General features: G+C 34.3%; 3 protein-coding genes, 1 long non-coding RNA gene and 1 pseudogene across 5 annotated transcripts; 1 reads left to right on the top strand and 4 right to left on the bottom strand.

Moving 5' to 3' along the window:
- Positions 1-301: 301 nt before the first annotated feature.
- LOC147515323 (copper-transporting ATPase RAN1-like) lies at positions 302-2,724 on the bottom strand. Of its 2 annotated transcripts, XM_086594467.1 has the most exons (3): positions 1,532-2,720; positions 1,040-1,099; positions 302-940 (listed from the first exon to the last, which is right to left on the bottom strand). In XM_086594467.1, exons 1-3 carry the CDS (start codon positions 1,721-1,723, stop codon positions 872-874), a joined length of 321 nt encoding a protein of 106 aa, XP_086450593.1. In that variant the 5' UTR covers positions 1,724-2,720; the 3' UTR covers positions 302-871. The 2 variants fall into 2 exon arrangements, with proteins under 2 accessions (XP_086450593.1, XP_086450594.1); XM_086594468.1 differs by lacking the exon at positions 1,040-1,099 and having other exon boundaries at positions 1,532-2,724.
- A 3,839-nt stretch (positions 2,725-6,563) lies between these two features.
- Positions 6,564-7,550, top strand: LOC147515324 (receptor-like protein kinase ANXUR2; annotated as a pseudogene).
- A 4,283-nt stretch (positions 7,551-11,833) lies between these two features.
- Positions 11,834-12,702, bottom strand: LOC147515325 (uncharacterized). Its single transcript, XR_015213415.1, has 3 exons — positions 12,387-12,702; positions 12,225-12,291; positions 11,834-12,089 (listed from the first exon to the last, which is right to left on the bottom strand). It is a non-coding gene; the product is annotated as an uncharacterized LOC147515325 (long non-coding RNA).
- An 836-nt stretch (positions 12,703-13,538) lies between these two features.
- On the bottom strand, positions 13,539-13,907 carry LOC147515326 (uncharacterized). Its single transcript, XM_086592867.1, has one exon. It carries the CDS (start codon positions 13,905-13,907, stop codon positions 13,539-13,541), a length of 369 nt encoding a protein of 122 aa, XP_086448993.1.
- Positions 13,908-14,472: 565 nt separating this feature from the next.
- Positions 14,473-15,009, bottom strand: LOC147515327 (uncharacterized). The gene has a single exon (XM_086592868.1). It carries the CDS (start codon positions 15,007-15,009, stop codon positions 14,473-14,475), a length of 537 nt encoding a protein of 178 aa, XP_086448994.1.
- Between the last annotated feature and the right edge of the window lie 1,797 nt (positions 15,010-16,806).

The raw sequence follows: 16,806 nt of genomic DNA on the forward strand, positions 1-16,806 counted from the left end.
GATTTGTATAATAGACTGCTATTCAGCTTCTCCAGTGAAATAAATGCACTACTCTTGAATATTTTAATGTTTGGTTTGTCATAATTCGTTGCGCTTATCATACCAATTCCAAACTATTAAGTTTTTTTAGTATCACTTTCAGACCTATCACAGTATCAAGTCTCAATGTACCTTAGGAATGTCACTTTCATAGCTCTCAAGTCTCAAAATTTTATCTGACCAATTGTATTCTCCCTTGGCAACCCAACTTCTGTCCATCGCCTCAGAACTTTAAAAGAGAAACGGAGTCAGAAGAAAACAAAAAAAAAATGCTTTGATTAATTCCTTCTCACTCAATTGGAAAATTTTATGAAAACAGACACGTGTTACAAGAGGCATGTACATTAATGGGACGCACAGATGCAAACCGACCAGGTATGGACAATGTAAAACTACAAACAACCTCAATTACATTTCCTTTTGAGGTTGAAACTATCTTATACTCTACAGTTATCTTTAGTATGGTAGTAAGCCTGGGTTTCTTGTATCTTCTCAAAAGTAAAGAAGAGCATACAACACTAACAAATGAAAGGGCCATGCATGCCCCCGCCACCCAAGGCGGTAACTTGATTCTTAGCAATGGAAAGAATACACCAGCAGCAACTAGGATGGCAATGGCAAAAACGTAGTTCCAACGGATACAGGAGAATGTCTTCCTTGAGAGGTCAATGGCGGTGATAACATCTTTTAGGTTGCTCCTCATCAACACATAATCAGCAGTTTCTATGGCTATATCAGTCCCTGCCTCAATTGCAATCCCAACATCAGCTACTGCAAGGGCAGGAGAATCATTGATACCATCACCAACCATTGCAACTATGCTTCCATCCCTCTAAAATGAACATATAACATCAGCCTTTCCAGCAGGCATCACTTCAGCTCTCACATCTTGAATGCCAACCTGCAAAATCATGATTGCTCTTCAAGTTAAAAAATCTCAAAACAGAAGCTATTTGCTGGTGAATGTTGACTGCTTTCACACTATATCAAGTTAACTTACCACCCCCAGAAAAGTTAGCAAAGCCAGCTTAACAACAGTGGGAACAAAAATGCTTGCGACCTGTTAAAGTAAAAATAACTACAATAAGGATAAGGTGACACATTTATATTAAAGTACCGATGACATCGAGAAAATTAAACTACAAAGTCGAACAAAGACTAAAAACGTTAATAGAAGAAGTATGAAATCACCAATATGGATATTCAAACTACTGATCTGTTAAGTTTCTCAATACTTTCCTATGAAACTATCATACTGTCAATGATGCCCGCTTTTAATCATGCGTTCATTCAAAAAGGAACTGGTGAATAGTGACATGCAAGTTCAGCATGTACTAGTAATCTAATATACTACCCATAATATGAATCAAACAAGTACTAGAAAGAGAAAAGCTTCCAGCCTTCCACTGAGCATATAATTGAATTGGATCAATATGGAGCCCAAAAATTCAACCAAAACGCTTATAAAATTTACTAACTAATTAATACTTACAAAATCAGCAAACTTCTGAACGGGAGCTTTGGACATTTGAGCTGCCTCAACTAGACAAATTATCTGACTCAAGACAGTATTAGATCCCACTCTTGTGGCTTTTATATGAAGAGCGCCATGCATATTGATTGTGCCTCCAATAACATGAGCGTTAGCCTCCTTCAGAACAGGTGAAGATTCACCAGTCGCCATACTCTCGTCAACATAACTTAAACCCCATACGACATCACCATCAACTAGAACCTTTTAACCAGGAATAACTTTCAGCGTGTCACCAGCGCCCACTTCAAACAACCATTCACCATTCACCAAAATGACTACGCCCAATTCATATAACAGACCCAATTCCTTTTTGCAAGGCTCGAAAGGTGGTTTTTTTTTGGGTAGAAGATACAACGAAAGCGAAAGGATGAAGAAGAATGCGAAAAGAAACTTACACTAAAAAAAAGGGTACAAAATACTCGGAAAATAGACGTGTCGTTATTTTGTTTTTGTTTTTTTTTTTAATTCGTTTGCCCTTATGGAAAATACCCCAAAAATATATGGGAGATATTATTAGATTGAGACAGTTATTGGGTACGGCAAAAATTTATGTTAGTTATGGGGTATGGGAGTATTTTTATGGGTGTGTCCAGGATCACCCTTCAAAAAACAAAGCAAACCTGTAGAACGAAAGTTTCTTTTCACAAATAGACAAAAAAAGCAAATGATTACACCACAAAGAAGAGGACGAACCTCAAAACAAAGACCAAAGGAAGAAATATATTCAAAAGACTTGAAACCCAAGTTTCAACTTTCTATCAAAAAGAAGAAAATGAGGTGCAGAAAGCAAACAAGACAAAGAAAGAAAAAACACTTAAAAGTGAAAAAAGAAGGAAGAAGAGCAAAGTTCAAGATCTTTATTTCTGATTTCTATCAAAATGAAGAAGATTGTGTTAGAGAAGAAGTTAGGGAAGAGAAGAAAGGTGGATTCTTTGCCTGTTATCTTCAGTGCTCACTTTGTCCGAGATTCAAGGACCATACTTACATTGGGTAAATTTCTTATTGTTTTGTTTTGTTTTGTTTTGTGTAAAGTTTGTATCTTTGATCTATATTAGCTTGTTAAATGTATACATAGCTTGGGGTTTTGTTATATTATTGATTAGTATTGGAAATTTGGAGGGGTTTTGAAAATTGATGCCCATTTTATAACATTGTCGCCTTGTAGGAATGGATGACACTTTGTTTTCATTTTTATTTTATAGGGATGAATCGTATATATAGAAATATCCATGTTAGTGAACTCACAATGCTGTTACAAGTGTGTCAGTGTTTAACTGACTCATAACTAGCCATTTGGAAACTTGGAAGGATCACATTTTATAGATGCATTATTGCTCGCTACATACGAAGGGGCCTCCTCCTGAGCTTGCTGAGAGTAAATTTAGGAAATGTAGATGGCCAGTAAGTTGACTAGAGTTTGGTTAGCTCTCAGCTTCCCCATCCAGAAAGTGAGTGGTTGAAGTCTATATAAAAAGAGATTACTTGAGTACTTTATTTGGAGGAGCAAAAGGTATAGAAAAAAATAGTTCCCTTTTATCATTGCAAACACAATTTTTGGTTTTTCTAAAATCCTTGGAAGTACGGTTACTGGGTTACATTAGGAATTTAGACACATTGTCCACAGGGTGAAGTATTTGGTGCAGTACACCTGATGATCTTTAAAGGAACAGAATTGTGCAATGAAGTTCATAAGAGATCGGGTGTCAAGAAATTTTATTTCAACTTATATGTCTGCATGAATCATAATTGAACACCGACACACTCCATGAACAACTAGGACTAAGTACAAATGTTTTTTTTTTTCGTAATTTTTTTTAACCTTTTTCTCTCATGTTGACTAGCAATATGAATTTGACCACAAATTAAAGCCCAATTCTGCTGTATGGGTAGGTAAATGTCAGGTTAGACTGCTTTCTTCTTCTTATTCATGGGGGTTCACCAAAGCAAGGATATGATGTCTGATAAATTGCCTTATGTTTTGTTTTATACTTAGTCAATTTTATATATTTTCTTATTCTATTCAGTTTCGTATACCTTTCCTCTGAGTTCCTATTGTTCTATGGCTCATTGGCTTTATCCTTTAATGTTGCAAATTGCATAACAGGCACCTCCCTTTTTTTGTGAGCTCAAAATGCATGGCGGGGGTGTGGCTCAGTGCACACACTATTTTCAATAGTAGGCAATTTTATTATTTTTATAGTTTTCACACTTTTTAAAAAAATTGGTGCTACTGGTTGGTAGTTGGTACAAATAAATGATGTGTCCATCCATGCATCCATCCAGCACATTAAAGATGTGTCCATCTTGAAACCACAGGATGTTTATATCTTTTTAAAAAAAAAAAAAAACATAGTGATGCTCTGTGCTCTGTCAAAGAGGCGTATTTTGTTTCCTTAGTTCTTTATTTGCAAGCTTAAGTTTGAACTAGTTATTAGTTTGATGGATTTAATTATTCATTATGATGGCCGGGGTTGAGGGTTGTGATTTTTGGTTGGTTCTGTTCCTTTGAATTGCTTTCCCTTGCGAGCCTTAAAAAGATTTAACATGCTTTTGCTTAGCTCTCTTTTGTGGTTTATGTATAATGTAGTTTACTGTTACTCTTTTTATTTATTTATATTTTAAATGGTGAGTTGGTAACTAAACGATTTTTATTTACAAAGCTTCTATTTGATTCGAGAATGATACATTAACTTATCCACTTTGATGAGTATGTTTTAGGTTATGTGTAGTGTGTTTAATATGATATAAGATGGTTTTGCTTCATAATGCAAAATTATAATATTCCAGGTTTTGCTTTTGTTTGTTTAGCAGAAATTACAGGTCACCACTATAATTCGAGGGTGACTACTCACTCCATCCCTTTTAAGTTCAGAAGTTCAGATGCATGACTATGCAGTTTGTAACTTACCCTCTTTTTTTTTTTTTTTTTTTTTTTTTTTTTTTTTTTGTACATACTTTTAATTTTAAAGCTAATCATGAAGTGTATTTTAATTTATCAATTTATTTTCTTTTGGTGCTTAATATATTGTAAGTGTAAAAGGCATCGATACCACCCAACTTTGGTTATTTTGTCTACGAGATGTTCATCTCTTTAGCTGTAATATGTACTGAAAAAGTTACTTGAATCAACTCTTTTCTTTGTTCAAGGCACACAACAATAGCATGAGTGGCATAAGCATGGGAAATTACTAGTATTGATTTATTTAATGAGATATCTCTTTCAGATTTTAAGTCCACTTGAGATTTAAATTGTTAGGAGGCTTTGCCTAGTCTAGGTACCAAATTTCTTGTGCAGATAATGTTCCTTCGGTTGTTCTTTAGTATTAACTTGACATAAGACATGGGTTTAGTGAGAAAATAAAGAGAGCGCACAGGTGATTTTAGAAATTTAGCTGTGAATTGGAGTACCAACTTTAAATGGAATGTGTGAATTTGCTTGTTTGTTGAACTTTCTAGCTACTTTTGTAACTTTGCTGATTTATCAAGTGTAGGCTCTGATTTTTGTCTTATACATGCAGTTTGTAGTCAGTTTGATCGTATTGAATCATGTAAACTTGGCTGAAATTCCAAGTGGGACAAGTCACGCATCTACTTTGACATAAGCACCTAGAAATGTTCTCAAATTTATTGATTTCATTTTAGTTTTTCACTGTATTTAGAGTGGGCTAACTGCCAAATATGGCTTGCGATATATTCAAAAGATTTATAGTTGCTTTTGTGACATTCACTTGGAAGCGCCTTGTTCTATGACTTAGACGGTTTTTCCCTTCTTTTGGTTTGCTAAACTGGATACCTCATTGGGAATTCCGCAGGTTCACAATCAATCCCTGCCACTGGATCAGGCAGCATAATGGTGAAATTACGTCTGGTGCATCAAGTACCCAATTAAAACGCCCTTAGGAAATGATATTATGCATTTATGGTTTCCCGATAAATGTATCAGCACTAAAATATATATATATATATATATATATATATATATATATATATATATATATATATATATATATATATAAAGTTGTGGTTGTTTTAGATTTGGTCTTTATTTAAGGTTATATATATAGTCCGGTTTATATATATATATATATATAAAGTTGTGGTTGTTTTAGATTTGGTCTTTATTTAAGGTTATATATATAGTCCGGTTCCTAAAAGAACCTTAAATAAGTACCAAATCTAAAACAACCCACAATTTCACCTACAAAATGATTTAAAATATAATCTTTTGTGCATATGATCTACTAACCATAAAGAACATTTCTACAAAAATTCAACTCGTTTGATATTCTCTAACTTAGATAAAAATTGTTGTCCACTTTTTAAAAAATATCTAACGGTCCAGAAATGTGTAGTTTTTGCAATCATCTTTTGTCAATGTTAAAAATTGTCAAACGAGTTGAATTTTTGTAGAGATATTATTTGTGGTCATTAGATCATATCCACAAAAAATTAGGTTTTAAATCATTTTGTAGGTGAAGTTGTGAGTTATTTTAGATTTGGTACTTAGTTTGGTACTTATTTAAGGTCATTTTAGAAGCCAGACTATATATACTAGTGGAGGGCACGTGCTACGCACGGGAATGATAGCAAGTATGTTGCAATTTGTTATGGTAAAGATTGCAATTTGATTATTATTATTGAAAGAACTAATGTACAACACATTCGAAAGTATTGTTAATGCCACAAAGAGCACCATCAATCATACACTCTTTCTCTGGTGCAGTTCTTTATTCCATTTCTCATATGACTTCTCCAGCACTCACTACACTTTGAGATAATCTCAGAACTTAATAAACAAATAAAATGGTTGGAAATCTAGTTTGAGTATCTATCTAGCTTCTATTACAATGGTATTGTAATATATGAATTGTACGTAATAGTTTCTAGTTCATTAATTGTTTTTAGGGCTTGTTTTTATACTGGTGATGAATGGGGGTCTGGTAGTGCTCTAAAATTGTTTCTCCGATGTTGATAATAGTAGATTCCTTCTTTGTTGCAACATCCGCACTGAAATCATTGGCCTCTCGCAATGTATATGAGATGCACCAGTACGTGGTCAAGTTTTTGAGCCGCCCTCTTCCATCTTGATGTTAGGGTCCATGGAATGGTAGTTTTTCTAAATAGGGAACTGCCGACATAGAGATGAGATTGAAATTGAGATGCTGTCGAAGTTGAGACACATGCATTTGGTCTCTTTGATTGGGTTTTGTGAAGAGAATGATGAGATGATTGTGGTGTATGATTACATGGGCAATGGCACTCTAAGGGAGCATATATATATAAGAGCAACAACCCTCAACTCTCATGGAAGCAAAGGTTGGAGATTTGCATTGGAGCCGCTAGAGGACTTTACTACCTTCATATAGGTGCCAAGTACACCATCATTCACTCGGATGTAAAGACCACCAATATTCTGGTGGACTACAATTGGGTCGCCAAGGTATCAGATTTTGGACTCTTAAAAACAGGTCCAAATCTCAACCAGATCCATGTTAGTACTGTAGTGAAAGGGAGCTTTGGTTACTTGGATCCTGAGTATTTCCGACAACAGCAGTTGACGGACAAATCTGATGTATACTCTTTCGGTGTTGTCCTCTTTGAGGTCTTATGTGCAAGGCCTGCACTAAACCCTACCCTTCCAAAGGAGCAAGTAAGTCTAGATGATTGAGCTCTGCACTGCCAAAGGAAGGGAATTCTCGAGGACATTATCGATCGTCAGCTAAAGGGAAAGGTGAACCCCGAGTGCTTAAACAAATTTGCCAAATGATTGTCGGATCAAGGGAAGGATCTCCCATCTATGGGTGACGTGTTGTGGAACCTTGAGTTTGCTCTCCAGTTGCATGAAAATCCAAATGGTGCAAGCCTCATTGCAGATGAAAGGTCAAGTAGAACAATTGGAGCCATTAACAGTGGGACTAATGGAAGCCATGGAGGCAAGAGCTCAATAGATGAACAACAACACTTTTTATTGAAATAGTTTACATTACTGAATCAATTGGCATCACATGACCACCAAGGGTTCTAGATGTCTGTTCAGAAATTTATTGAAATAGAAAATATTTAGAGTCATCATCTCTTAAAATATATAATGAATTAAGTATATATTACAAAATCATTTCTTTTAATCTTCTTCCACTTAGCACGCACCAAGCTTGATTCCTGTAACACGAATCATAAATATTAATATCAGTTTCAAAAGGTAATAGATAAATATTTAAGGTTGCTATTTAATGCATTTAATGGATGTCAGAAACATGCAATACCCTAGTCATATTTTTTCCGCATTCTCTTATATTTCTGGCGTTTGGTGGTTAAACATTCTGAAGTACTATCCTCTTTTGTAGTAGGAAATTCCTATCATACAGTGTAATAAAATGTGAGTATAACAATATCTATACTAAATTTTAAAAAAAGCATAGGTGGAATAGAAGTGTGACCGTGAACCTAACCTCACATTCAACTTCTATGTTTGAAGTAACACATTCCAATTGTGTACTAAGATCTTCATTTGCTTTCAATGTGTTTGTACCCTATATATACACAATAATGTATTTGTTTAAATATATAGATATCTTGATATGTACATTATAATACAAAATGTTAGAATATATTTTACCGTTTCAAATTGGTCTGGAAAAACTCTAGTAGTTGTCAATGACTGCCTTACTTCACCCCGAAAGCTGTATTCACTGACTTTTAGTTCAAACACAAATGAACAGCCAATTAGCTTGTTCAATATGTCTTTAACAACTTGAGATCCATTTGGTTGTCCAAAAAAAAAAGTTAAAAGGAATAGAGTTATTTTATCATGCAGTACACTATGTGTTAAAAAGGATAAAATTTGATTTACCGATTGATTGATATCTTTCAACTCAGATGCAGATTGTTGCACTAACGACTCGGCCTCATTTCCAAATACAGTCATTTCTAAGGTATCCGTATGATCCTTAATTCGTACTTGTAAATGAAACCTGATGCTTTTTTTTAGTAAGAAGATTGCACTAAAAAAGATTGACGCATTGAAATATGTTATTATTTATATCTTGGTATTGGAGATGAGACAAATTTATTACATTTGTTGCACTATTGATTAACCAGTTTCTTCCGACATTTATTCTTATCGCACGAGTCGTAATAAGGTTCATATGCATGTATTACTTCACAAATTGTTGTTGCACATGTAAAGCTTGTTCCCTGCATATCGCAATTGTTATAACTCACCCACACCAAGTTATTCTAATATTAATGTATACTAACCCTGAATATATTATAAATTATATATGTACGTATAACTTTAGTGGTTTCAGCAGCAATTTCTGAAAGCGTCTTTCTATTCCTTACAGATCTCTCTTCCACATTTGATTGAGTTGATGAAGAACCAATCAACAGCTCAACTTTTCCATCGTCAGAACTGTATAATCGTGAAAACCAATCATGAAAGGATTTCATGTATCAACAACAATACACTATCAATGTGAAGACCATGTCTAGAAATTCATCGAAAAAATAAAGAAATAAAAATGAGCACCTGTTCATGATACTTCTAACTTCTGGGATTTCCAAGTTAAATAACAATTAAGTTGAATTTGTCAATGAGAAATGGTATTCATCTGTATTAACAATACTTTTAAATTATAAGCAAGAAGGGGTAAATTTGTTATATTAAAAATAAATGATAAGCTTGAACATTACCAAAGAATTCCCTGACAATCAGTGAAGTGACAACCAAAACAAGACCACTTGTAGTAGTTTCAATCACATCTTTGTCTATTAAATTGACTGTATTTCCCCAGAGGGTAACCTTAGCCTCGCTTCTGCTGGTTGTTATTGTAGTTGTTAGCATATAGGTATATTTAAGAAAATAGACAAAATATGCTAACAAATTATATAAGCAAGAAAGGAGAAATGAATACCGGCCGTTGTCCAAATAAATTTCTCTGAGTGTGCCGCCTGTGGTCTCCATTACTTCTGAAATTTTTGTTAATCTTCCATAAACATCTGCAACAAAAAGTTGTGTTAAAATAATGATCTAAACCGATAACTTTATAAATAGACAATGATTAAATACTTGAGCAGTTTCTAATATCACCGAAACGAGTCGCTAAATCGTCAAATTCAAGAAAATCGAAGCCATACATTGGGATTTCCGAATGTATTCCATTAATTGTCTTAACAATTGTGTCCCAATTGAAAAAAAGCCTACACTTGTTTCGAACAGGACGATAGTCATTGAGAACTGATGTAACACTAAAGTTTTCAATGTGAAGAACCTGTCCTTCTTGTAGAAGAGGCGATAGTGATTGTGCATGCCGTTTCAGAACAGTAGCATGTACTTGAACTCCCTGTAATATTAATACAAAAAGATCATAAGGTTTAAGTTGTTTTATCATTGTGTATTAAGAAATGATTAAAATAATAGTTTAACTTTTTCTACTTACAGTTTCATCAATTAATATCATATCTATCCTTATGTTGCCTATTTGTTTGTCTAACAGAATGTTTTGATCAACAACATTCCATTTTCTAGTTAGTCGAACCTTGATTTTGCGTCTATCCATTCCAACAGATATGTTAGATAAAGGATGGTATCGAGTCTCTTCCATATCCATTTGAACCTGAAGAATAAGCAGGAAGCCGATGTCAATAAATTCATCAAACGATCATGTTGTAATAGTAGGCAGAGAGCATACAAAATTAATGTTGGAATTTTGAAATGAAAATATATATCTTAAGCAATATACCTTTTCCATAAAAAAGTGATGTAGTTTCTGAAGGTTGATGAGGATAGTATAGGTTATTTTGTCGCTCTCCTCCTTGGTCTTGAAAAAGAGAGACAGCGGGATTAGGCGAAGAACAGAGGGATTTGAACTTAAGTAGAAGCCCATATTTATAGTGACAATCACATTTCTAATGAGAACAGTTATAAACGTTTTTTTTTTTGTAGCAACTGATTGGAAGTTGGCAACATTTGGAAAGTCAGAACACATTTGAACAGACACATTTGAAACGGTTCCATGTGTTGTATACACGGACATAGGAGAATGGGCTATTTGAAAGTGATACACTTGTTATTTGACAAATATTCATTATGCCTATTCAGGAGGTTTCAAGTTTTGTACATATGTCGGTCAGGTTACAATACTTATGCAAAATTCCAAATTCTATTTGAGTAACCAATTTTTTTATTTGGAGAAGTAGAATTGCCAATTTAAAAGGTAGAGTAATATCCGGTGCTAAAAATTAAAGTGAATATGAATATTGTGAACCATGACTTTGAAGCGAAATTACCTAATAAAGCCTTTTAAATAATTGACAGTGAAACCATGCCAAAAATGAGAGGGTCTACAATGTTTCAAAGGCGCATTAATACTTTTAATGGTAGCAGTAAGAATACAATAAAAACTATAATTTTCATATGATGGATCATTTTTCAAACATGATTGTCATTTTGCATCTCAAAAATATTCTGAGAGTGTAAAATCTCGAGGAATTTATTCTTCACAGACTGCCAACATCAAAATTGCCACTATTGTAAATTTCCCAGAGTGCAAATGTGAAATTGCCAATTTTAATCTTATCAACGTGTCCGTGTCAGACACATATTGCATGTAATTTATCTCGAATTTTGATATTTTGCCATGTCCGACAATTCTTATCTGTGTCCGATCCGATACGGAGTGTCAATGTAACCTAGTTTCATTTCTACTAAGAGGGATATTTGCAGGCGTAACACTTGATTGGTTGTGGCTCATAGGCAAAGGGTGGTGATCTTCTGAATAAATAATTTCTGTATAGTGATAGAATTGAAGCGTCTTCCACAATATTTGAGTTAGTATTAAAGCTACTCTTGCTGATTTACAATATAACTGAATGAAATGGTGCAGTCATGTAGCCTTCAGTAAATTTCTTGAAGTACATCATATGTAGTTACAACTTGTCAGAGTTATAGAGCCTTCTTTAATTAGTACAGAAAACTGTCATTGTTTTTCATTTTCTGTAGTCTTCTAACCATCTCTTCTAAGAAAATGATCATTTTGTTTGGGTGGTTTTGGTGTTGCTAATGCGAGTTACCTACACCGCAATTGACCATGTCTCCGTTTACATTGCCCAGAGAGCAATGTTAGCAACATGTACGCTAATGTTGGACCATCATGCTTTGTGATATCTAGAATCAGAAGATAACTCTGTTTTGATCACTGTGGAACAAAAGGTGCTAACTGAAGTCAAAAGCTCAAGCTGAAGACATGGAGTCCCAAAATCTATTAGTTGTACACTTTTGTTTTTATACTTTTCCAATGAAACGAACGTATCGATTGGATCCCTATAAGAAAGTAACTTGTACATGCTTAGATCTTGAATAGATAAAGGTTGACATGTGTGGCATCAAACAAAAAGGCCACATAGTGTTTGATAAGCATGTACTTCCGATTCTGCTTTCTGGGTATTGAACTTGTAAAGTGCAGCTTTAAGTTCGGGTGACCTACATAGTGTCTGGTGAAGCTCTTCGAAAGGATTCCTGTCTAGATTATGATGATAGTACAATAATGTCAGCTATAACCATAATAAAAATGACAATACAAAAGGTACACTATACTTTGAAGGTTACATAAGAATCTGCGAAAATGCCCCTTTTACTATAAGTGTAACGTACCTAACCGAGTAATTTGGGTTTGGGTTGAGGAACTTGCAATGCAGAGGAGATTACATCAGTTGCCTAACTAATCAAAGATGTAAGTGAAAAAGACGATTAGCCAAAGAAAATAATAATATTAACAATAATAATAATTAAGAATAATAGTGAGAGAGACAATACCTGTTACTGATTATTGTGAATGAGATGATTCTTCATCACCATTTGAAAACAATATGTCCTGATACATGACATTTCTTGTATATGTTCCACTATGTCTAGGTAAGTTTCCATTTTTCACCAAAACTTTTGTGTTATTCCTTGAAACGCCCCTCGATAATGCAACATATAGTTGTCTATGTGTAAAAACATGATCATCAAGATATATACCGACAACTGGAATAGTTTGTCCTTGCGATTTGTTAATAGTCAAAGCAAAGCAAAGTTTAACTGGAAACTGTTTTCTTGTGAAAATGAAGGGCATCTGTTCATGTTCCTTTGGTTTGAGAGGTATACGTGGTATAAACTCTCGTTTACCTCTAAATTGTCTAGATGCAATTTCAGCATATATAGAATTTTCATAAAACCGAAGACAAATTAATCTAGTACCATTACAAAATCCTATGCTTGGATTAATGTTCCTAAGAAGCATGATGGGACAACCTTTTTTTAATACTAATTCATGGGGTGGCAATCCCCAGGAGCAATAGAATTTAAGAATTCTTGTTGATATAAGCTACGAACATCATCAGGAACGCTATCAAATGAATAATATATTGTTTCTTCCCCTGGAAAAAGTCTTATAACTTTGTTGTTAAGTTTATCTACAACATCATTTCTTGGTGCTAACAACGCTCTATTAACAATGTAGTCACTATTACATCCATTAAAACTTAGAGAGGGATAAACAAAATTTATTAACACATATATTGATTGTTCACCAGTTCATTGTATTATCATATCATCTGGCAATATAATCATGTCATCAATCACATAAGGTTTTTCACCATTACCAATACACAACAGAAATTCAGCAAACATTGGATCGTTTCTAGCATGCATATTTTGGTTTAAATAAATAATTTCAACTTTTGACCAAAACAAAGACTTGATTACAGATGCATCAATAGTTTGAGCTATAGTAGAACGAGGAACTGCTGGAAGTGTTTGACGGAAATCACCTCCAAGAACTAAGACTTTCCCACCAAAAAAAAGATCGGAGTCTATAAAGTCTTTAAAGGATGTATCTACAGCCTTAAAAGCATGTCGATGAGCCATAGTTGCCTCATCCCAAATAAGTATGTCCGCAAGGCACAAAAGCTTGGCAACATCAGACTATTTGCTAAATCTACAACTGGATGAACCATCTATGTTAATTGGAATGCCAAATCTAGAATGTGCAGTTCGTCCCCCAGATAACGATATTGTTGCAATTCCGGATGTTGCAGTTGCAATTGCAATATGACCTTCATTCCTTAAGTAAGCAAGAATTGCTCGATATAAGAAAGTTTTGCCTGTGCCGCCTAGTCCATCTATGAAAAAAATAGAATTTCTTTTTTCTTTAACAGATGGAATGATCCTATCAAAAGCCAATCTTTGTTCAACATTTAGGTTTTGAATGGCCATGATATCTTCTTCTGGGATTTCCAAAGATATCTCTTCATTTATTAATTGTGATAAACCACTATCATGATTATTGTTCATAGTCATTTTGGGGAGGTCGTAATCAGAAATACCTTTACCGCTCTAAACTTGACCTAAAATATTATCAAGATCTTTAAGCAAGCGATTAATCGAATTATCAACATTAGCATTTCCATCGCTTGATGAGGCATAATCCTCTATCATAAAAGGATGAAACTCATCCCATAAGTCTCATACACCATTTGGTTGGCAATAGACTAATATTGTAGCAAACAATTGTCTCAAAGCGGAAGGCATATGTGTAGTTGCTGCCTCTCTCAGACAACTCTTAATGCTATCGTCGGTTTCAAGCAAGCCTCTTTTTTCTGTCGATTCTTTAAAAGTAGAAAATGGTGTTCCATTCACTATTAACAAATCATCAAAAGATGTCGGACCTCGGACATGGAGCAATAACAGGCGTAAATAATAGCGTTCTCCCTCAATAGGAGACACTTTATTCATTCTTCCTATCGTACGTCGATTGAGACTGCGTCGTATCCACTCTTTTCTTTTGAGATCCCAATAAAAGTATTCTGGAAATTCCAAGTAAAGAAGTTTCCGTGCTTCTTCAGAAATACTATTAGTTTTAAAAAAACTCTGTGAGCATTGTCTTGGATCTGTGCTCGTTATCTACTATATCTTTAACTTTCTCATGCCTATAGTAAGTAACTTGTTGTCTATTAGGCAAATGTAACTGCAAAGCTACAACAGAAGGCAATATTCCATTCAAAGGGAACTTATAAAGTCTCCAAAAAGATTCATGTGGGCAGATCCATCTCGCATTAACAAATTCAGATATCTCGTCCTGACCTCCACACGACTTAGTACTAACCCCAAACGACACCCTATCTGGACCTTTATAGACATACTTATATAAATATTTAACAAAAGTTATGCTGGAACAAATCTCGACATTTATATGACAATCATATTTTAAAAGCAAATAACGATTGTATGGAATTACCCAACGATTATCTAGTGTATGTTTTCCTTTAGGGACATGCCTCCCATTTTCACGTCTCAAATATGCAGCATATGAATCCGTACCTAGTGAAGTCACGGAAGCAAATGCTTTTGGAAATCCACTTTTACAACGTCTATCTTTCATACAAACAGCATTCATATTTTTAATTCCACATGCATTATGCATCATATGCTTTACAACTGCATTATACAAATCAGGCTCAGTCTCAGGATCAGGAATTTCAGCAGATACTATTTCATCTATATCTTGAGGATTTTTTATTTTATCATTTTCATCAAGGATGAGCAATATATGAGCATGGGGCAGTCATCTTTTTTGAAATTCTATAACATGAACTTGTGCAATAACCCTGCCTAATATATGCTTGCGAAATAGGTCATCTTTTAATTCTTCTAACAGTGAATGAAATAGTCTAGTGACTGCATCAGGTCTATCTTGTGTATGCTGACCAACATCTATCTCTCTAATAATTGAGGACCAAGATTGATTGCATGTAACAGTAATAAATAAATCGGGTTTTCCGTACCTCCTTACTAATCCCATAACATCTTGATAATGGTGATGCACATCACGTGGACTACCCGTATAAGAGGATGGAAGTATCGTTATTCTACCAATATTGCCTAGTTATCACAATTAAATATATTAGGTAACTATAACATAACAAAACAAATCAATAAGAAAACTGTACAAAAAGTGTCATACCTACATTGGTTTCTCCATAATTTAGAGCAGCTTGTAAACCTTGATACAATTCAGCTCTAATGTTTGCCTGATTATCACGATAATATTTGAGTGCCATTGTTTCTATTTTTACACGGATATCAACAACAAATTGTTGAAGAAGGCGACAACCAAGAAGGAACAAAGATACCTCGCAAGGACGAATCTGAAATATATAATGAAGAATTATTTATAATTATAAAAATGAATTTGATTTTAAAAAGGGAAGACAGTAAAATATTGCAAAAAGCAAAGAAAAACTTTATATTTACCTGAAGAATATAAGAATAGTAAGCGCGACAACTAATTCTTCTTGTACTACTACGATGTACACTCAGGTCCCACCCATATTCACCGAATGGAAATAAAAGAGGATATTGCAATGGATCGTAATATCCCGCGGTGTCTGGAATTGGACGAATATGGCATGTTTGTGTTTGAACTATTATATCTCTTGGTTCCAATAGTTCTGGATCATTATCACCAATCAAGACAGCGGCAACTTGCAATTCTGTTGGCAATGTGTATTCCCTAAGATCAATTTTCAACTCTTTAATGATTAGTCTGTATTGTTGTAAGTCGTCCTTCTGTCCAATTTGTCTAAACACACCTACAAATGGATTATTGCAATTATCCAAGATAGATTTTATCTTTGAAATAATGTGTATATTTAAATTTTCATTTTCAGCATGACGATTTTCAATCTCATGATCAGTGTCAAAGATATACAGTTGCAAAAATCTAGGTTTGCTACCAGGTGTTGGTAAGAGGCTCCCTATTTTATGATAAATAGAACCCCATGCACGATATGAAAAAACACCATCCCTACCACTTGCAATTTTTTTATCCAGGTCAACACCCATCGAAGTAAATGAAAAAATATGATTGTAAGAACGTATGTTTTCTCTAAAATGTTGTCCGCATTCACCTTGATCAAGAAACAACTCTTTTAGTTAATCTGGTGTTGTTGGCCTTGGAAGATTTATTCTACCTTTAGAACAACAAATTTATGGGGTTTCATGAATAAATTGTTTTGCTCCACAATATTGACAATTAGTCGGAGTGGGTATCATGTAAGTGAAGTTATGATCCAGAATGAATCCTCTCGCGCATCTATAAAACCCTTTGCTAATCCTAGAAGTTTGTGTTGATGCTATACGCGTAGACAATATATTTGAGCTTTGAATGTGGTGAACTAAGTAACAAAACGTA

The sequence above is a fragment of the Coptis chinensis genome, chromosome 2 (genome assembly GCF_015680905.1).
Source record: "Coptis chinensis isolate HL-2020 chromosome 2, ASM1568090v1, whole genome shotgun sequence".
Classification (NCBI taxonomy): domain Eukaryota; kingdom Viridiplantae; phylum Streptophyta; class Magnoliopsida; order Ranunculales; family Ranunculaceae; genus Coptis; species Coptis chinensis.

Excerpts from the sequence above, each read along its gene's own strand:
- LOC147515327 (XM_086592868.1), bottom strand. The coding sequence starts at position 15,009 with ATGAATGCTGTTTGTATGAAAGATAGACGTTGTAAAAGTGGATTTCCA.
- LOC147515323 (XM_086594467.1), bottom strand. The coding sequence starts at position 1,723 with ATGGCGACTGGTGAATCTTCACCTGTTCTGAAGGAGGCTAACGCTCAT. Across the intron at positions 1,100-1,531 it reads TTCAGAAGTTTGCTGATTTT|GTCGCAAGCATTTTTGTTCC; the intron begins GTAAGTATTAAT and ends TTACTTTAACAG. Across the intron at positions 941-1,039 it reads TGCTAACTTTTCTGGGGGTG|GTTGGCATTCAAGATGTGAG; the intron begins GTAAGTTAACTT and ends ATGATTTTGCAG.
- LOC147515326 (XM_086592867.1), bottom strand. The coding sequence starts at position 13,907 with ATGAACAATAATCATGATAGTGGTTTATCACAATTAATAAATGAAGAG.